Source organism: Chiloscyllium plagiosum, chromosome 4 (genome assembly GCF_004010195.1).
Source record: "Chiloscyllium plagiosum isolate BGI_BamShark_2017 chromosome 4, ASM401019v2, whole genome shotgun sequence".
In the NCBI taxonomy this organism is placed as follows: domain Eukaryota; kingdom Metazoa; phylum Chordata; class Chondrichthyes; order Orectolobiformes; family Hemiscylliidae; genus Chiloscyllium; species Chiloscyllium plagiosum.
The window spans coordinates 131,158,506-131,181,328 of NC_057713.1; the positions used below are offsets into that span (position 1 = coordinate 131,158,506).

A 22,823-nucleotide genomic window follows, 5' to 3' on the forward strand; every position below is an offset into this window, starting at 1 on the left:
GCTCAACTTACTGGATGCACACATTTATTGATGATTTGGAGATGCTGGTGTTGAACTGGGGTGTACAAAGTTAAAAATCACACAACACCAGGTTATAGTCCAACAGGTTTAGACTCTCCCTCAGACTCACAACCCCCCACCCCGGACAGACAGACAGACAGACACACACACACATATACGTTTGTGGGGTGAATTTGTACTTGCAGCGTTACATTGTACTTTGCTCAAAAACTGCATGAATCCTTGTAAGACACTGTTAACTCACTTTTTAGATTAGAATCAGTCTAAACATTATGGCACAGACAGAGAACACAGGGCGTTAATACCCTCAACATTATCTGGTTAACACCAATTGTTACAAGTTAACCTGAGAATGTAACTTTTAAAAAAATGTTTTGTGATTTACACATGAAAGAAGTGAAACTATCATGGTATTCAAACAAATGAAAGACTCAACAGACAATCAAGGTATTTTTCAATGTATAATTTCAGTTACATCACACTGTAAACTTTTTGCTATAGATTCTGTGTCTTACAATTGTGTCCTCCACTACCACCTGATGAAGGAGCGTTGCTCCGAAAGCTAGTGCTTCCAATTAAACCTGTTGGACTATAACCTGGTGTTGTGGGATTTTTACATTTATTGATAGCCACATCATCCTAACACTGATCACTGGTACCGTAACACTGCTCCCCCAAGGAACAGTCCTTTACACCCTGATGTCTAAAGTTTATCTCATGATCATTTCAGGTATTAATTACCTTATACAACACAATTCCGACAAAGTTAGTAAGTCAACTTTTGGCCAACAGTCACTTTAACTGTATCTATTAGAATTTAGAAGAATGAAAGGTGAACATTTTTAAATATCCACTGGAGGGGACTGGACAGGGTGAAATGTTGAGATACTTCCCTTTAATGTACAGCTAAAGACTATGGTACATGGTTCAAAAACAAATGGTCTCCCTAAGAAGGTGGAGATACAGAGAATTTTTGACTGCAGAGAGTTAGGTGCCCTTGGAACACTTCTCAAGGGAACAGTGGAGGCTGTCGTGCTCTGCATGTGTAAATGAAGGGTGACTTAGTGATGGAATACCAGCCTTTGTGGAGTTATTTCAGTGGCCATAGAGTGGGATTAATGATGTAACTATGCAAAAGTGCCTTGTAGCTGAAGAACAGTTGGACTTCAACAAGCACTACGACTGGCTTTGTCATTGGAAAATGCGGAGCATATGGATTGCAGGGTATTCCAATGGAAGTGGACACCCTCACCAGACCGACTGAGATTTGGGAACACCACTTGCGTGAAGGCAGCTGCATAGCCTTACTCAGAACATGTCCCAAACAGAGAGACTCTAGGATCCGGCTCTGTGCGGCTGAGTCAGTGTCATGTACTGTCCATGTGTAAATACTGCGTGATTTGCTGACGGGACATCAGCCTTATTTCAGAGGCAGTCTTGTTGAGCAATTTTTCGGGCAGAGGCAGAGAAACTCTTGACTAACAGTGGAGGCAGAAGGTGCTGGAGAGGTGCAGCAAAGTTGCTGCCTCTATCAATTCAGGCGTTATCTTACAAATTGGTGGAGCAAATTCGATGGGATTCAATGACCTCCTCCTGCACCTAATAAACATGTCCATCTACTCAATAGATCATTTATAATTTAAACAAAGCTGTATGTCTTTAAAGGTCCACCCCAGCAAAGGAATATGTTAAAACCTCTGTAAGTGCTGTTCATGATTCAATAATAAGGCTCCAAATGAGTCATATATCTGAGCTCCACTTGTCTTCTTCGACAAGATTTCATTAGAATTCATGTTTGATGTTGCACTTTAGTAAGAAAGCGTCTTACTTGCCACCAGTAGCTCTTCTTCAGACTGTTGCAGATAGAATGTGACCTTCTCCAAGTCAGACAATGCAACCAGAGTGTCTTCCAGCATCGCCTGCTCATCCATCTGGAAGACATGAGCAAACAAACAAAAGAAAATCAGAGGCTCAGACTGGGATTGCTGGGAAACAAGGCAGAAGTTGCTGGAAAAACTCAGCAGATCTGGCAGCACCTGTGGAGAGAAATCAGAGTTAACTTTTCGGGTCCAGTGACCCTTCCTCAGAACTGGGATCGCTTAGAGCTGGGCATCCATAAGCACAAGAACTCAAAACATACTTGCAGGAATTACAGCAGCACTGTTTTGTAAACAGTACTTTTTTCAATTTTTCAAAATAAATATACAAGGAAAAAGGTCAATGTAAATCATAAGGTGCTGTTATTAAGATAGAAGATCATCTTTATGGCCATTAAGATTGATGGCTACCTGTCCTGCAAAATGTAAAGAACCTCTCAGTTATTTTTAATCTCAGTCCTCATTTGTTGCTAACTGTCTCTGGCTCTGGGCAAAAGTGAGGACTGCAGATGCTGGAAACCAGAGTTTGGATCAGAGTGGTGCTGGAAAAGCACAGCAGGTCAGGCAGCATCCGAGGAGCAGGAAAATCGACGTTTCAGGCAAAAATCCTTCATCAGGAATAGAGGCAGGAAGCCTCTCCATTTCCTGCCTCTATTCCTGATGAAGGGCTTTTGCCCGAAACGTCGATTTTCCTGCTCCTCGGATGCTGCCTGAACTGCTGTGCTTTTCCAGCACTCCTGTCTCTGGCTCTGGACCAAGCGCAGGTAAACAGAAAGACGGTAGTTTGGTATCTGATGGTTGGCATAGCCCTGATGCACCAAAAGGCCTGTTTCTTTGCTGTGTAACTCTAAAGAGTCATTCAATTTGTTCCTTCTGCAGCTGGAGTGACTAAAATGAGACCACCAACTGTTTAGTTTTCCTAAGGCATTCTTATGTTTTAGGGTAAGCAAATCTTGTTTTGAAGGTTTTTATGACATAGCACTGATGAGGTGAGGGAGCAGAAGCAACTCCTGAGGATTTCCTGCACTTTATATCAGGTTATGTGAATGGTTCTAGACCTCAGCTACTGCATGATTACTGTAGCCTTTTGTCAAAAAGGTATTTCACTCTGGCATCTTCAGATTCATTCTCAGCAATTTCATTATATTCTTCAAGATTCATTGCCACAAAATATATAGCATTCTGCCTGCCAACCTTTTCTTGCACATTTACAACTTGTCTCTGCCAAGTATTCACAAACTTTCAACTTTTTATTGGCATCTTATGAATACCAAACATATCATAGATCTCCAAAAAACCTTGGCAGACTTCCACCTTTCCAAGTAACTGTAAAGCAATCAAGGTACATGATATATAGCAATATATCAGCAGTGACTCAATGCTGCCTCACGGCGCCAAGGACCCAGGTTCAATCGGGTGACTGTCTGTGTGGAGTTACCACATTCTCCCCATGTCTGTAGCTTACCCCTGGATTGGCCAGGGTGAATTGTCTGTGGTGACTAAGGATAGGTGGGTTAGCCATGGTAAATGCAGGGTTACAGGGATAGGCTAGGGGGGTGGGTCTGAATGGAATGTTCTATGGAGGGCTGGTATTGACTGGATGGGCCAAATGGCCTTTTTCTGCACTGTTGGGATTCCAGGAATTTATTGCTAATATATATGTAAATAATCCTTATTATTCGACAATCTAAAGACTACCTTCTTCACATGTGCAGTGACCCATGGAGAGGAAAGCCTTTATATTCAAATACACCTCACAAAAACATATGTCCTTTGCCAGGTTCTGGAGGATTTGCGGACATGTCTGAAGTTCAACTTTTTGAGTATGAGAGGAATTCCTAAACACAACATCGTAGGAACAGGAGCAGGAACATGCTGATCAGGACAAGCCCAGTCCACCATTCAAAAAGACCATGGTTGGTCAAATTGAGGCCTTGACCCCTCTGCTTCTGCCTGTCTTTCAAAACCTTCCACTCCACCCAAGAACCTAACTCCACTCTGCCATGATTCAATGGCCTGACCTCCACTGTTCCCTGCAGAGGAGCACTCAGAAGGAGGAAGACATACCAAATTCCCACTTCAAAGAGGTGATCTTTTATTTTGTAACAGTGCCCCCTCATCCTAGATTTCCCCAAGAGACAAAACATTCTCCCAGAAACTAACAGGTCAAGCCTCCCTCAGAACCGTAGACATTATAAGATCATCTCTCACTTTTCTGAACTTCAGTGCTATAGGCACAACTTGCTCAACCACAAGGCAAAACCTTTGATCCAGGATTCAGTCCACAGAACCTCCTCTGAATTGCTTCAATGCAGGGATACCGTCCTTTATGGAAGGCAAAGTAAACAGTACAGTACCAAGGGTGCAGTCTCACCCTGCAGTTTACAGGTGCCGTAAAAAACGCTGGTTTTATGCTCTATCCCCCCTGCAATGAAAGCCAACATTACATTTACCTTCTTAATTACTTCCTGTACCTGCACGCTAACTTTCTGACGCATGTAGAAGGACAGACCCGATCCCCCTGTACTTCAGCCAGAGAGTGGGTGGGCCTGTGGAATCCATTGCCATGATCGCAGTGGAAGCTGGGACGTTAAACGTCTTCAAGGCAGGGATTGATAAATTCTTGATCTCACAAGGAATTAAGGGCTACGAGGAAAGTGCGGGAAGGTGACGTTGAAATGCCCTTCAGCCATGGCGGAGTGGACTCGATGGACCGAATGGTCTTATTTCAACTCCTATGTCACATGGTCTTATGATGAACTCTCTCTGAATGTAGTGGCAGCAGATAATTGGGAACTGCATTGCTTTTAAAATCCCCTCCGAACTACATCCACTTCAGCTGGGAGCGACATCGCCATTCCTTCAGAGTTATTAATTGTTTTAAATTCTTGTCTTCCTTTAGTCTCTTGATTTTCTACTGTTCTTGAGATGTTTCTCACATGGAGACTGATACAAAATTCTTGTTCAAAGTCACTGAAATTTCCATATTAAATCCCAGTCTCACATTCTACGAGGGCAGCACCTACTTTAGCATCAATCTTTCTATATATTTGTAGAAGCTTCGCCCTTCTAATAATGCAGGCAGTTGCAAATCAAAATTCAATTCCTTTGAATGGTGAACTCTGCAGTGCAAATGATCAGAAATATAATGATCAAGAGGTCACTAGATTGAAGTAACTGTTCATTCAAAATGATAGGGTTAATTTCCAAATGTTGAAAGGGAAAATATGCACAGACAGAATGTCATATTTTCTGTAATATAATCTTCCAAGCTTTAATAGAGCTTTCAACATCCTTTTCATTCCCTTTAGTCAGATGCTAGTAGTAATTAACAATAATCAGCAGTAATCAGAGAAGGAGCTATTGTCTCACACACTCTCTCACATACTCTCTCACACACTCTCTCACACACATGCACACACAATAGAGTCAGCGTGTGTTTGAAAACCACAGTGCAAAATTGGTTTGCCCTGGAGATGGTGTACACATTCATCTTGAAAGGAACCTGATAGCAGATAAGGGGACAGCTATGAAAGGGGGTCAGTCAACACAGGACTGAGGGTGTTGTATTTAAATGTGCACAGTATACGATACAAGGTAAATGAGCTAGTAGCACAGATCGAAATTAGCAAGTACAATGTCATGGTATCAGGGAGACATGGCTGCAAGGGAATGAGGGCTGGGAACTAAATATCCAAGATTACACATCTTATCGAGAGGACAGGCACATAGGCAGGGCAGCCTTGTTGGTAAGAAATGAAATTAAATCAATAGCGAGAAATCATTTAGAGTCGGAAGGTCGAGAATTGATGTGAGTATAGTTGAGGAACCACAAAGGAAAAAGGCCCTGATGGAAGTTGAGTACTGTCAGTACCCAGGATATGGGGAGGAAAATAAACCAGGAGATAAAAAAGGTCTGTAAGAGAGGCACGATTAGAATAATCATGGGGGACTTCTGTACACAGGGTGAAGTGGAAAAATCAGGTTGGTAATGGTTCTCAAGAAAAGGAATCCGTAGGATGTCTGTGAAATGTTTTGTTTTGGAGCTGCTTGTGGCAGACCTCACGAGAGAACAGACAATTCTGGATTTGATGATGTGTAAGGAGACAGTGTTGATTTGGGGGCTGAAGGTGGAGGAACCCCGAGAGGGCAGCGACCATAACATGGTAGAATTCACCCTGCAGTTTGAGAATGAGAAGCTGCAATCAGATGGAATGGTATTACTATTAAGTAAAGGCAACTCCAAAGACATGAGGGAGGAGTTGGCCAGATTTGATTGGAAGGGGAGCCCAGCAAGGAAGACAGTGGAGCAGAAATGGCAGGAGTTTCTGGGAGCAATTCGGGAGGCACAGCAGAAATTCATCCCAAGGAAGAAGAAATACAGCAAGGGGAGGATGAGGCAACCATGGCTGACAAAGAAAGTCAGGGACAGCAAAGCAAAACAAAAAGCATACAAGATGGTGAAAATTAATGGGGAGCCGGGGTTCAGGAAGCCTTTAAAAACTAGCAGAGGACAACTAAAAATGTAATAAGAATGGGGAAAAGATGAAATATGAGAGTAAGCTAGCTAGTACTATAAAAGAAGATTGCAAGAATTTTTTAGATTTTAAAAGGTAAAAGAGAGGCAAGAGTGGTCATTGGACTGCTGGAAAATGAGGCTGGAGAGGTAGCAATGGGGAACAAAGAAATGGTGGAGGAACTAAACAGGTACTTTGCATCAGTTTTCACAGCAGATGACACCAGCAGCATACCAGAACTGCAAGAGAGTCAGGGGGCAGAGGAGGGTGGCCATCACTAAGGAGAAGGTGCTGAGGAAGCTAAGTGGATAAATAATGGAGACCAGAATCTCGACAGTTTGGAAAGGTGCCATTCTGCCCATCAAGTATGCAACAATCCTCCAAAGAGCATCCCACCCAGATTCCCACCCTATCCTGTAATCCCAGTTTCCCATGGCTAATCCACCTAGCCTGCATAGCGCTGGACACTATAGGGCAACTTAGCATGGCAACTTAACAGGGAGAATGTGCAAACTCCATACACAGTTACCCAAGGTGGAAATCAAACCTAGGTCCCTGGTGCTGTGAGGCAGAAGTGCTAATTGCTGAGTCACCATGCCATTCAAGGATTCTGAAGGAGATAGCTGAAGGAGATAGCAGAGGCATTGATGTCATCAGTCACAAATCACTGGAGTCAGGGAGGGTGCCAGAGAATTGCTAAACGGTTAATCTAACACCCCTGTTTAAAAAGGGAGGGAGACAGAAGACAGGAAACTAGAGGCTGGGGAGTATGGCTTTGGTCATTGATAAGATGTTAAAGTCCATTATTAAGGATAACATAGCGGAGTATTTGGATGTGTATGGTAAAATAGGGCTGAGTCAGCACAGCTTCATCAAGTGGTGGTCATGCCTGACAAACCTGTAGTGCCTGATGGGCTGTGTATTATTTTAGTCACCAAGAGGAGTTGCAGGTAGATAGGATAGTGAAGAAGGCGTTTGGTATGCTTTTCTTTATTGGTCAGAGTATTGAGTACAGGAGTTGGGAGGTCATGTTGCAGCTGTACAGGACATTGGTTAGGCCACTGTTGGAATATTGCGTGCAATTCTGGTCTCCTTCCTATTGGAAAGATGTTGTGAAAATTGAAAGGGTTCAGAAAGGATTTACAAGGATGTTGCCAGGGTTGGAGGATCTGAGCTACAGGGAGAGGCTGAACAGGCTGGGGCTGTTTTCCCTGGAGCGTCGGAGGCTGAGGGGTGACCTTATAGAGATTTACAAAATTATGAGGGGCATGGATAGGGTAAATAGACAAAGTCTTTTCCATGGGGTCGGGAAGTCCAGAACTAGAGGGCATAGGTTTAGGATGAAAGGAGAAAGGTATAAAAGAGACCTAAGGGGCAACTTTTTCATGCAGGGGGTGGTACGTGTATGGAATGAGCTGCCAGAAGATGTGGTGGAGGCTGGTACAATTACAACATTTAAGAGACATTTGGATGGGTATATGAAAACAAAGGGTTTGGAGGGATATGGGCCGGGTGCTGGCAGGTAGGACTAGATTAGGTTGGGATATCTGGTCGGCATGGACGGGTTGGACCGAAGGGTCTGTTTCCATGCTGTACATCTCTATGACTCTATGATTCTAAGAGGAAGTACAATGGAAGGTTCACCGGATGTATTCTAGAGATGACAAGATTGTCCTATGAGAAGAAACTGATCTGTATTCCACTGAGTTCCAAAAGAAAACAAAGGGTAATTTCATTAAAATGAGCAAAATTCTTTCTGGGTGCAAGGGGGGCAGATGTAGGTAAGCTGTTTCTCTGGCTAGTGAGTCTAAAACCGGAGGACATAACCTCAGGATAATGAGTAGGCCATTTAAGATTGAGACAGATGTTTATAAAATCCTGAGGGACAAACATAAGGCAAACAGCAAGGATCTCTTCCCTAATGTAGCGGAGTTCAAAACTAGGGGGCATATCTTTAAGGTGAGTGGAGAAAGTTTGAAAAAGGACATGAGTCGCAACATTTTTACATAGAGAGTAGGTTGAGTGTGAAATGAACTAGTTAAAGGACTTCTGGATAAGTACATGAATAGAAAAGATTCAGAGCGATATGGGCACTGGAACACAGCAACTGGAACTAGTTTAGTTTGGGAACATGATCAGCATGGGTGAGTTGGACCGAAGGGTCTGTTTCCATGCTATGTGACTCTATGATTCTTGAGATAAGGAGGAATTTCTTCACTCACGGGGCTGGTGAATCTTTGACATTCTCTATCCAGAGGAAACTTGATCATTGAGCAAGTTGAAGACAGAAATCAAAAGATTTCTGAAGACTAATAGGCACGAAGATAGGACAGGAAAGCAGCTTGAAGGTTGATGATCAACAGAATAGCAGAGCTGACTCAACAGATTTGAAACATGGTCCTATATTTCAAAATCTAAATCTGACATGAACCATGTATGTGAAGGTAAAAATATAATCTTGTTCCTGAAAAGCACGACATTAATTTATTTATATTCCTTTGCACACCCTGTCCTTAATTGTAAATTTATACAATGAGAACTCAATTTCATCAATCGATGAGATCTTATGTCTGTCTCCGTAAAGTGAAAAAGGAAATTTTTAAACAAAACAAGCATTGAGTGACGAACTTAATTCACTTTCACCAGTGTTAAAGGTCACATGAGGATGTGTCCGAAATACATGCAAGTGGCATATCTGCAAAAATCATTGACACATAAGCACATGGGATCCTTACATCTCACGTGACTTTCTGCGTGCCAATTTTCCATCTGAACATTCTATTCTTTGAAAATGTATTTATTCCTGGTACGGGAGGAATACAGTCCAGTGGCAGAGAATAAAGTCAGCATGAAACTACTTCAAAATTCTCACACACGGACTTCCACATTGTGTACTCTGTGTGATGCACATTCCACATGCAGTGTTTTTTTGTCAATCTGTGCTATTTATGAGTTCCTGATAGATCGCTAAATGCTTCGATGAAGTATAACTCACAATTCCATTTGGAACTGATAGAAATCCCTGTGGTTTGACTCTTTTCTATTGAGACCCACAGCCACAATTGTTTCTCACCGTATAAGACTCTGCATGAAACTGATGCCTCAGGACACAGCATTGAAAATACAGCCAGTAATTATTGTATTCTAATTTTGTCTGTGGTTTAATTTGCCCTGATATTACGTTGGCCAGAATGTTGCAGTGGCTAAGATCAAAAGAAGTAGGAGTAGAGGTTTATCAATTCCTATGATTTTCCAATGATTGCCTCAACAGTGCAGCCTCTGGAAAAGTATAGAACCACAGATGACAACTTGGTTATCCATATTATTCCATGATTTTTGTGGACTCTAGACTCTATTACGGTGGTGAAATGAAAGGGAAACTCCCTAAGCTTCCTGCCCAGCCTTGACTTGTGACCCCATAAAATGGTAGATGGGTAAGGTACCCATTCAGCTGTTCACCCTTCAGCCTGTTACTTGGCACCAATCCCAAACACAAAGCTCTTGAAAGCTCTCAATTTCCTCAGGCTGCATTTCAGCTCCATTTATTCGAGGTCTTAGCCACAGATTGGTATCAGTTAGCAGCTCAGAAGCAAACCTGTGCACCATTTGGTCAGTACTGGTCAATCAATTCCTTCAAAATGACTGAGGTAGTGGCAGCACTTTTTATCTATCATCTCAGCTCCTACAACCTTTATCTGATTCCTGTCCCCTTACATTCCTAATCACAGCAGCACCTGACATAGGAGGTTCCTCAACGTTTTATTCCACAAAATTTAGGGTAGTGCAGGTTTCTGTAGTTATATTCATCTTTCTTCAATTATTTTCATTGCACCGCGAGACTCTGAACTAGGATAGACCAACGTCTTTTTACCTCATTTCAATTGGCTTCAAATCTGAAGTTTCCATTTCAGTTTTAGATATCATTTCCCAAGAAACCAATTTCCTTTGCCGTTACCAACTAAATATTGACTTTCAAACCATGATTCCATTGCAATATTTTGCATACTTCCGAATTGTCTGAATATTATGATTGTAATTTACTCACCAGATCATGTGTTAAGATATAAATATGATAAGTTTCATGAGGTTAGATGTTGAGTCAATCAATGCTTTCCAGATTAAGGTAGTGTACAGTGATAAGGTTATCTAGGTATATTGACATAAAGCACAAATAGATCTAGGGTGTAAATCAACTAGAATCTAACTAAACCACAGAGCAGGTCCAATGGGCAGAATATCTGATTCCTGTCCCCTTACATTCCTAATCACAGCAACACCTGACATAGGAGGTTCCTCAACGTTTTATTCCACAAAATTTAGGGTAGTGCAGGTTTCTAGTAGTCATATACTTTTTTTCTATGAGGTGACCTCTTATGTTTTTTTACCAGCTAAACTATTCGATCTATGAGTTCTCTGCTTATAGTGAATTAATTATTGCACTGAATACCAATCTAAGAAGTGTATCATAGAATCGCAGAACCCCCACAGTGTGGAGTATGCCCTTTGGCCCAATGGATCACACTGACCCTCTGAAGAGCATCTCCCTGCCTCTAATCCTGTAACCATGAATTTCCCATGGCTAATCCACCTAGCCTCCACATCCCTGGACACTATGGGCAATTTAGCATGGTCAATCCACCCGAACCTGCACATCTTTGGACTGTAGGATGACTGCAGTGGTTCAAGAAGGCAGCTCACCACCACCTTCTCAGGGGCAATTAGGGGCAACAAGTCTTGGCCCAGCCCAGATCCCACTAATTAACTTTTTTTATAAAGTGCCCGCAATCTATGATGTACTCAGTTTTGAAACTGGAGGTGGCGTTTCTGAACTGAATACATTTTAAATCAGTCACACCAGTCAGATTAATGATATAAATTAGATGTGACATCAGAACACCTTACCAGATTCGGAGAGAGTAGTGACTGGAAGTTGAAGAGGATCCCTACGTTGGCTATTTGCTCCAACCATTTTCTACTGGCTTCCTGTGTCTGAATTTCATATTCACTGTTGGTGTCATACATCTGATGTAACGCAGCCAAGAGTTGCTCTGAGAAAGCACAAACTGCAGCCACCAAACTTTGACAAAACACCATGTCTTGCCTGAGTTGAATTTCAGTATCTGAGGATTAAAAAAAAACACACAAACAGTAAGAAGGAGATGATAAAGCTGAAGTACTGGACCATTAAACATTTTCTTAGTTTTATTTTGATTCTGTAAACAAACTAACTTGCCTCCAAAACTTAAATTTATACCAGCCTTACAATGTTACTCAAAACAATATTTAATTCCCTACAAGCAGAGAGTCGTTAATAAAGAAATTAAGTGGTATAACGGACAATGAAGAAGGTTGTCTAAGATTACAAACAGATCCAGATTAAATTGGGTCGATGATCAGAGGAATGGCACATAGGGTATTATTTAGATAAATGTGTGATACTGCATTTTGGTAAAACAAATAAGGACAGCACTATACAATTAATGGAAGGGCCCGAGGTAGTGGAGTAGAACAGAGATCTAGGGGCTCAGTACATAATTCTTTAAAATCTGCATCACAGGTAGACAGTGTGATTAAGAAAGGCATTTAGCACACTTGTCTTCATTGCTTAGACCTTTGAGTGTAGGAATTGGGATGTCATATTGAGGTTGTACAGGATATTGGTGAGGCTACGTCTGGAGTACTCTGTCCAGTTCTGGTCACCTTGCTATAAGAAGGATATTATTAAACTGGACAGGGTTCAGAAAAGATTAACCAGGATGTTGCTGGGAATGGTGGGAATGAGTTATAAAGATAGGCTGGATAGGCTGGGAAGTTTTCACTGGAGTGAAAGAAGTGGAGGGATGACCTTATAGAGGTTTATAAAATTATGAGGGGCATGGATAAAGTGAATGGCAAGGGTCTTTTCCCTAAAGTGGGGAGTTAAAAATTACCGGGCATCTTTTTAAGGGAGAGAAGAAAGTTTTAAAAAGGACATGAGGGGCAAAGTATTTTTACACAGAGAGTGGTTTATGTGTGAGATGAACTGCCAGAAAAAGTGATGGATGCAGGTGCAGTTACAACATTTAAAAGACAGTTGGACATGAATAGGGAAAGTTTGGATGGATATGGGCCAAATGCAGGCAAGGAGGACTAAGTTAGTTTGGGAACAAGGTCAGCATGGACGAGTTGGACTGAAGAGTTTGTTTCAGTGCTGTATGACTCAATGACTTTATAACTTTATCTATTAAAGAAAGGTGAAAAGTCACTAAAATAAAAGTGACTAAAATTACTGTGATTTGTACATATAGCATTGTTACACAATGCTACAATACATCATATAGCATTGTTACACATTGCTACAATCTAACATATAGCATTGTGACATATTGTTGCAAAATAATATAAAGCATTGTTACATATTGCTACAATATAACAGAGAGCATTGTTACACATTGCTACAATATAACATACAGCGTTGTGACATATTGTTACAATATAACATATAGAATTGTTACACAATGCTACAATGTAACATATAGCATTGTTACACATTGCTACAATATAACATATAGAATTGTTACACATTGCTACAATATAACATATAGCATTATTACACAATGCTACAATGTATTGGGACATGCTGAGAGAACTCCAGGATGAAGATAATACTCCAGCACATAGAAATACAGAAAGAGGCCACTCCGTCTCTCATGTCTGAGCAAGTACTCTGCCAAACCAACTCTGGTATTCCCACCTGAACATGATTCTGCAATTCCCTTCTCTCAAGTGTCAATCAAACTCCCCCTTCAAAGCCATGATTCAATCTTCCTCCACTACATTTTCAGGCAGTGCATTCCATATCCCATCCACCCAATGCAGTTTTTAAAAAAAATTGCTCATGTATTTTCTTTTCTTTTGCCAAATACATCAGGTCAATGTGGCCAGGTCTTAACCCTTCCACCTCCAGAGGCATATGGTGCATCACGGAATCCAGAGTTCCAAAACTCCTGAAGATGTACATGTGTTTGCAAAGGCAAGGACTGATTAGGGATAGTCAACATGGCTTTGTGCCGTGGAAATCATGTCTCACAAACTTAATTGAGGTTTTTGAAGAAGTAACAAAGAAGATTGATGAGGGCAGAGCAGTAGATGTGATCTATATGGACTTCAGTAAGGCGTTCGACAAGGTTCCCCATAGGAGACTGATGAGCAAGGTTAGATCTCATGGAATACAGGGAGAACTAGCCATTTGGTTACAGAACTGGATCAAAGGTAGAAGACAGAGGGTGGTGGTGGACGGTTGGTTTTCAGACTGAAGGCCTGTGACCAGTGGAGTGCCACAAGGATTGGTGCTGGGCCCTCTACTTTTTGTCAGTTACATAAATGATTTGGATGTGAGCATAAGAGGTACAGTTAGTAAGTTTGCAGATGACACCAAAATTGGAGGTGTAGTGGACAGTGAAGAGGGTTACCTCAGATTACAACAGGATCTGGATCAGATGCTTTCCTTTATTGCTCAGAGTATTGAGTACAGGATTTAGGAGGTCATGTTGCAGCTATACAGGACATTGGTTAGGCCACTGTTGGAATATTGCGTGCAATTCTGGTCTCCTTCCTATCAGAAAGATGTTGTGAATCTTGAAAGAGTTCAGAAAAGATTTACAAGGATGTTGCAAGGGTTGGGGGATTTGAGCTACAGGGAGAGGCTAAACAGGCTGGGGCTGGAGCGTCGGAGGCTGAGGGGTGACCTTATAGAGGTTTACAAAATTATGAGGGGCATGGATAAGATAAATTGACAAAGTCTTTTGCCTGTGGTCAGGGAGTCCAGAACTAGAAGGCATAGGTTTAGGGTGAGAGGGGAAAGATATAAAAGAGACCTACGGGGCAACTTTTTCACGCAGAGGGTGGTACGTGTATGGATTGAGCTGCCAGAGCATGTGGTGGAGGCTGGTACAACTGCAACATTTAAGAGGCATTTGGATGGGTATATGAATAGGAAGGGTTTGGAGGGATATGGGCCAGGTGCTGGCAGGTGGGACTGGATTGGGTTGGGATATCTGGTCGGCATAGACGGGTTGGACCGAAGGGTTTGTTACCATGCTGTACATCTCTATGACTCTATGACTCTAGATAGCAGGAATCCTACAGAACCATTGATGGTATTAGAAGGATCTGATCTCAGAAGCACAAACAGCATAATAGTGAATCTATCTCCCAGTTTGTAGCAATTTTAAAGAAGTTAGCAGAACTCTATGACTTTGGAGACAAAGTCAGTGATACTATCGGAGACAGACTGGTGTGTGGTTTACAATGAGAAGCAATCTAGAAGAATTACTGACAGAAAGGTAACTAGAGAAAGCAAGCATCGGAAATAGCAGCCTTAATGGAACTAACAGCCAATGAAAAGCTCAACAGCTCAGCGTAATCACGAGAGTTCACAAGAGAGACAATTGCCAACACAAACTCAAAACTGTCATCAGAGTAGAAAAACAGATCCCTAGGCAGCAAATTGCTGGTATGGGGAAACTGTATGCAATAAGAAAGGGCACATTGAATCGGAGTATTTGAACATGAATGTATGGAAAAATTATAGAAAATGAAGATTAAAAGTATACAGGGGACAAAAAGGGAGTCAAGAAAAGTGCAGAGGAGCTGTTATTATACATACTGGCCATTGTTGGGGGCACCAACCCAATATTGGGTCATTGAATGACAACCCAGTAAGAATGGAGGTGGACACCGCAGTGGCAATTTCATTGTTTATCAGAAGCAGCTGAGTCACACTGTGCTGCAACACACAAAAATTGTACTAAGAACATACAGAAGTGAAGACGTGCCTTCACAGTGTTATATTGTTATGAATGTTCAGTGATACAGTTGGACCGAAGAGTTACCCTTACACGCTATCAAAAGAAATTTTCCAGCCTTATTGGGAAAAAAACATAGTTGGAGAAAATCTAACTCAACTAGAGTGAAGTAAGTCACTTTTCAGAATCTGAAACTGATCTATCACATTCTTTTGTTTTCAATGGAGATCTGGGAAGCATGGAAAAGATCTCTGTCCAATTGAAAATCAAGGATGAGAATCAAGCAAAATGTTGCAAGGCTGGATCAGTGCCTTATGCAAAAGCCAATGATCAAAGCAGAATTCGAGAGACTGCTGGTTGAACCCATGAGAGATTGGGCCATGATTAGAGTGGTGCTGGAGCAGGTCAGGCAGCATCTAAGGAGCAGGATTCCTGATGAAGGGCTTTTGCCTGAAACGTCGATTTTCCTGCTCCTCGGATGTTGACTGACCTGCTGTGCTTTTCCAGCACCACTCTAATCTTGACTCTGATCCCCAGCATCTGCAGTCCTCACCTTCGCCTAGAGATTGGGCCATGCCTGTTGCACTAAAGAAGACAAAACATGGTTGAATACACACCTGCAGTGTTTTTATGGTCACTATTAATCTGGCACTGAGTTCTGAGCAGTGACCTTTCCTTTTAATCAATTGCCTATGTGCTAGACTAGCTGGAGGTCAGCTTTTCTTAGTCAAGCCTAACTCCAGGTGAATGTAGATCCTGAGTCACAGAAATACTTGACAATTGTCATCCTCATTGACAGTCCCTCACAGATGAGGATGACTGTCTTCCACTCTCAGGCCCAAGCCATAGGTGGTGTACAGACCAGTGTAGCTACCACAGCTCTGTTGTCACACTGTTCTTGATGACTGTAACACATAAAGGACGAATCAAAGACAAGAGACTTCCATTTGGAATCACACTTGCACCTGTATTATTTCTAAAGTGGTGTGAAGGAGATTTTAAGTGGATTGGAAGGAGTCCAGTGTCACTGAAATGCTATTTTAATCACATGAGAAATGAAAAAGAACATCTCCATGTGTAGCTGCTTCTCTACAGAGACTTGAAGAAAGTGGCACATGGGCTGAAGAAGGTCAAATGTGAGGTTTTTCAATATTCCATTAACAATTTAGGTCACATCTTTAATGAAGAGGGACTGCACAGGTCATCTTCAAAAGTAGAAGTCATGAGTGTGGCACCAGCTCCTAAAAATGGAAACCAACTACCGTCATTTCTAGGCTAGCTAAGTTACCATAGCAGGTTAGTCCCAAACCTCGTAACCATTCCCAAGCTGTTGCACAATTTAATTTGCCAAAACACGAGTTGGGGATGGAAAGGTCAATGTGAAAGCATCTTTACACAAGCCAGAAAGAGCCTCAATTGAAGTCAGAAGTCCTGACCCATGATTACCCAAAGTTCCCCTTGCAGCTAGTATGCAATGAAGTGAGAGGAGTCATTTCTCAAAGTTGTGACCGAATGGTGAAGAGAAACCAAGAGCTTTTGCATCAAGGTCGATAAACACAGCAGAAATGAACAAGGCACAGAGAGATAAAGAATGTCTAAAATCATTTTTGGCATTAAACAATTCCAACAATATCTATGCAGCTGGGAATTTACCCCACTAACAGACCACAGACCATTGACTGCAATATTTCAGCCGTACGAGCCATATGCAGAGGTGGGTGTTGTTACTATCAGCTCAGACTTATACAATTACATGTCAGCAATTTAACTTCCATGGGCATGATGATGAACTCTCTAACTTTGCCAAATGAGTTGACTACAAATAGTCCTTACTGTCAACAAGTAGACCGCTCTCCAATAATGCAAATAAGTTATGAAGTGCACTCGAAACAATCCACTGCTATTGAAAGTGTTGGACATGGTACTTTGTGGCAATATCATAGGAACAACTTCAGAACTGAAGCCATATGTCACACTGTCATACAGGAGCTAGAATTTCCCAGAGAAGCTGGAGGTCTCCTGGAGAGAATGAGGGTGACTCAAAGCTAAGGAACTGTGTGTTAAATTAAGTACACAAAAGCCACTATAGCATTGTAAGAATGAAGGTAACAGCCAAAAAGTTCAACTCTGAAATTGAGGAGAAGGTGACAATATGTGTAGCTTGCACAAGAGTTTGTAACCAACCTCCAGAGGGAGGTGTGATGATGCTGCACCTTTAACAAGGTTATGTTGTCCTTGGTATTTGTTTCAGAGAGATTGTAAAAGACAACAGACTCTGAAAAGTCTAAGTTGAAGGGTTTTAGGGCCAGTTTGATTATAGCTAACAGATACTGCCTCAGGAAAAGGGCTTTCAAGTTTAAAAGAAAACACTTGTTCAATGAAAGGGGAGTGGTCAGTTCTCCAGCTTGGCTTTTCTCTGGTTTGGTTTGGTCTGGCTATTCACTGAAAGCAGTCAGGCAGTTTGGAAGCTGCTGTACTCACAGAAGTAGGTCCAGGCTGGTCCTCTCTCTCTCTCCTGTAAGACCCTGGGTTTGATTTTACATTTTTGTGCCGAGGGGTGTTTATGGGGATTGTTACAAGTATTTGGAACAGCATCATTAAGTTGGGATGATCTGTCGGGTTTTTGAATAAGTTAAGTTATTTGGTATTCTGTGTTCTTTTGTTTGTGTTTCATTCAGTAATCTTGGAAATAAATTGCCTTAGAATTAGATTCCCTACAGTGCGGAAACAGGCCCTTTGGCCCAACAAGCCCACAACGACCCTCTGAAGAGTAATCCATCCCCCTACATTTATCCATGACTAACACTCCTAACATATATGTCCCTGAACACAACGGGCAATTTACCATAGCCAATTCACCTAATCTGCACACTTTTGGACTGTGGGAGGAAACCTGAGCATAGAGTTATGGGAAGAATGTGCAAACTCCACATAGACAGTTGCCTGAGGCTGGAATTGAACCCAGGTCGCTGGTGCTGTGAGACAGCCGTGCTAACCACTGAGCCACCATGCCGCTCCTATTTAAAACTCAGTGGTATGACCAGCTGCTCCACTCCTGGAATATCCACGTTACACCCACTTAAAACAACTAGCAAAGTTAGGGTTTGGGTTACTTTCTGGAAATGTTTTGAGGGGTCCAGCCTGGTCCATACCAAAAACAATGGCCCTGTTAATGCAGAGATCCAGGCAATATTCTGGTGACTGGTGTTCGAATCCTGCTACAGCAGATGCTGAAATTTGAATTCAATAAAAATCGGAAATTAAGAATTTAACGATGACCATGAATCCACTGTTCCTTGTTGGAAGAACCCATCTGGTTCACTAATGTCCTTCAGAGAAGGAAAGTACCATCCTTACCTGGTTTGCCCTATGTGTGACTCCAGATTTATTGCAATGTGGGTGGACTCTTAATTGCCCTCTGGGAAATTGGTGATGTGCAATAAATATTGGACCTCATCCCATGAATGAATGAACAAACATTAGTGATGAACACCTTCTGAATTGTTAAACACACCAGCCTCCTGGTCCTTCTTGAAACCTAACACCACCAATGGAGAACATTGCACCCTATCTACTCTGCTTAGACACCTCACATTTCGGAATACCTCTATAAGAGGGCGGCACGGTGGCACAGTGGTTAGCACTGCTGCCTCACAGCGCCTGAGACCCAGGTTCAATTCCCACCTCAGGTGACTGGCTGTGTGGAGTTTGCACGTTCTCCCCGTGTCTGCGTGGGTTTCCTCCGGGTGCTCCGGTTTCCTCCCACAATCCAAAAGATGTGCAGGGTCAGGTGAATTGGCCATGCTAAATTGCCCGTAGTGTTAGGTAATGGGTAAATGTAGGGGTATGGGTGGGTTTCGCTTCGGCGGGTCGGTGTGGACTTGTTGGGCCGAAGGGCCTGTTTCCACACTGTAATGTAATCTAATCTAATCTAATCTAATCTAAATCTAAGAGATCTCCTTTGGCCATTTCCTTTCTGAGAATAGCTTCACCATCTGAAGTTTATCGACCTAACTGAAGTCCTTCTTTGCTGCAATCATTTTTGTAAATCTTTGCTGCGTTTTCCCTAAACCTTTCACATCCTTCCGAAAGTGCAATGCCCAGAATTGGATATTACTCCCCAGTTGAGAGAAAAACCAGTATTTTAAGAAGGTTCACTATAACCTTGTTGCTCATGTACCTACGTATAAAAGGCCAGGATCCTGTAGGCCTTCCTACCTCCATTCCCAACTTGGTGATTTTTTTCAACACATAAAATGGAAGGCCTGTCAACCAAGACAAACATTGGCCTACTTTTATTTGCTATTTTAACCTTTAACCTAACTTTTAGTCTTTACAAATAGAGTTCTGTTAGCTGACAGTTATAGGTGGCACAGTGGCTCAATGGTTAGCACCGCTACCTCACAGTGCCAGGGACCTGGGCTCGATTCCAGCCTCGGGTGGCCATCCATGTGGAGTTTGCACATTCTCCCCGTGTCTGCGTGGGTTTCCTCCAGGTGCTCTGGTGTCCTCCCACAATCCAAAGATGTGCAGGTCAGGTGAATTGGCCGTGCTATATTGCCCATAGTGTTAGGTCCGTTAGTCAGAGGGAAATGGGTCTGGGTGGGTTACTCTTTAGAGGGCCAGTGTGGACTTGTTGGGCTGAAGGTTCTGTTTCCACACTGTAAGGAATATAATCTCAGAACTATGATATATAGCATACAGTCAACTCCAATTAGTTTACATCATCCAATCTTTTGCTTTTTGGCTGTTTTTAAAATTTTTCCTTTCTCTAATATTTGCATCTTTTTTCTGTTTTTCATTTCTCCTATTTCTCAGAGCTCGCTTTTGACCTTTCCTTCTGCTATTCTTTTCCCGGTTGTTTTTTTATCTTCTTTACCCACTTATTACACTTGTTACTGCTAATTATGCCTGTCCAATACAAGGGTGGAACGGTGGCTCAGTGGTTAGCACTGCTGTCTTGCAGCACTAGGGACCCGGGCTTGATTCCAGCCTTGGGCTAGTGTCGGTGTGAAGTTTGCCTGTTCTCCTTGTGTCTGTATGGGTTTGCTCTGGTTTCCCCCCACAGTCCAAAGATGTGCAGGCTAGATGAATTGGCCATGCTAAGTTGCTCATAGTGTCTAGGGATGTGTAGGTTAGGGGCATTACTCAGGGATAAATGTGGGGGAATGGGTCTGGGTGGGTTATGCTTTAGAGGGTCAGTATGGACTTGTAGGGATTCTATGATATCCATTTTGTGTCTTTGCCTACCTTCCCGTCTCTGTCTTAGTGTTGGACTTTCTTTTATTTTCATGTTACATTACGTAAGAACTGTGTCAAAGAAAAAGAAAATGTACCTACCACTGAAAACTTACAAAATGACAGTGACAAAACTAAAAATACTAGATGTGCATCAGCATTGCTGGAACACACAACTCCAGAAGTGAAAAAGATTCATCGTAATGAGCTCCATGAGAAATACAAAAACCACACTGTAATTTATACTTGTTCTCTTGATTACACAGTATATACAAAATCGAGCCCCAACTAAATAAAAAAATTGTGAGTTGCAACTGAGAACTAATGTAATCTAAAAAAACACAATTCTGCTGACTCCTGGATTAGCATCAATTGGGCGGCAGCATTCTCCCAGCTTCTTTGGCATTATTTGTTGTTCCTGAATGAATTGGCTGATTTTACACTGCAGCAGATTGGAGGATCCCCACCTCCCCTCCAGCATCATTCCTTCATTTTCACAAGAAATTTTGACAGGAAAATCAGACAGATTGAATTACTGTAACGATTCAAGGGATCACCACTACAAGGAATTTCCACTGCACCTTAAGGGCCAATAAATTACACTGTTCTGAATGAAAGCTTTCCAACAAAAGCTACAGAAGCAGCATTTAAAAGAAAAATCTGTTAAAATGCGATAAGCTTTTTCAGCACTTCTGCAAATACAATGCATCACTGTGCAACAAATAGCCTTTTTTTATTTGTATTGAATATCGTACTTTCATTAGGTCAGTGAGAGTAGTGAATTAAACAGAAGTTGCTGGAAAAGCTCAGCAGGTCCGGCAGCATCTGTGGAGAGAAATTAAGAGTTAACGTTTCTGGTCGAGTGAGCCTTCCTCAGGACGGTGAATTATACAGTTGTCTCCAAAATGAAATGCAGAGTCACCGAACTCGAAACATTAACTTTGCTTTCTTCCCACAGATTCTGCCAATCTGCTGAGTTTCGCCAACAATTTATGCCTTTTGTTTCAGGTCTCCAAACCATGTGGCCTGGAAGAAAAGGCCAAGTTCTGAAACACAAGCACACATTCTCATTTTTATTCTCTTAACGTTAACCTATTGACATTCCCTCAGAATGCAGTTATTTCCATACATTAATCAAGAACAAATTGACCTGTCAATTTTTTAATCAGAATTTTCAATGACTTAATGTAGTACCATGAATCCTTCTGTGATGAGGACTTTAAAAAGTAGTTCTCTATAAATTGTCAGTGTCAAGCACAGGTAGTATGAGAATCCCTCTTTGGTTACCAGAATTCAATCGATTGTATGAAATTCCCCAACTATCCTGCAGTTTTGTATCACATTTTGATGTAGCTGCTGAAATGCAATGTAGCAATAAGACTGTTTTAATAAGACTGTTCCTTTAATACACAGTGCACTGCAAAGAACTATGGATGCAGAGGGATTTGGGAATCTTTGTACAAGAATCTCAAAAAGCTCGAGTCCAAGTTCAGCAAGTAAGAGGGAAGATAAATAGGCTTCTGGCCTTTATTTCAAATGGAATGGAGTACGAGAGTTGGAGAGATATTGCTAAAACTGTGCAAGATGCTAGTCAGACCACAGTTGGTATACTGTGAAAGGTTTTGAGCCCCTTACCTAAGGAGAGACACTTTAGCATTGGAGGCAGTCCAGAGAAGGTTGCTAAAATGATACAAGGCACGAGTCAGACCACACTTGGAATACTATAAACAGTTTCTTTGAGGAGAAAGTGAGGTCTGCAGATGCTGGAGATCAGAGCTGGAAATGTGTTGCTGGAAAAGCGCAGCAGGTCAGGCAGCATCCAGGGAACAGGAGAATCGACGTTTCGGGCATAAGCCCTTCTTCAGGAATGAAGGAACAGTTTCCTCATTCCTGAAGAAGGGCTTATGCCCGAAACATCGATTCTCCTGTTCCCTGGATGCTGCCTGACCTGCTGCGCTTTTCCAGCAACACATTTCCAGTTATAAACAGTTTCTGTCCCCTATGGAAAGCCATTTTGACACTGGGGTCAGTCGAGAGAAGGTTCACTACATTGATCCCAGGTATGTATGGAGGGACTGTGTCATGAGGAGAAATTGAATTGGGCCATGTGGACTTCAACAGTTTCCTCATTTCCCCTTCCCCCACCTCACCCTAGTTCCAAACGTCCAGCTCAGCATTGTGAACTGCTGTGCTCTTCCAGCACCACTAATCCAGAATCTGTACTCATTGGAGTTTAGAAGAATGAGAGGTGACCTTCTTGAAACATAAAAGATTCTTAGGGGACTTGACAAAGTAGTTGCAGAGAGGTGGTTACTCCTGTGGGAGAGAATAGGAACAGAGGGTATAGTACGGGGTCACAGAGAAAAGGAGGAATTTCTTCAAAG

The 22,823-nt window shown here is 42.0% G+C and overlaps 1 protein-coding gene across 2 annotated transcripts in view; it reads right to left on the minus strand.

Annotated features, from left to right (window-relative positions):
* prex2 (phosphatidylinositol-3,4,5-trisphosphate-dependent Rac exchange factor 2) overlaps window positions 1–22,823 on the minus strand; it is a 352,480-nt gene that overhangs the window by 87,261 nt on the left and 242,396 nt on the right. For both annotated transcript variants that reach the window (XM_043689238.1, XM_043689237.1), the window contains exons 32-33: window positions 11,318–11,535; window positions 1,850–1,952 (exon numbers count right to left, since the gene is read on the minus strand). In XM_043689238.1, coding sequence (XP_043545173.1) covers window positions 1,850–1,952; window positions 11,318–11,535 — 321 coding nt within the window. The remainder of the gene's footprint in view (window positions 1–1,849; window positions 1,953–11,317; window positions 11,536–22,823) is intronic.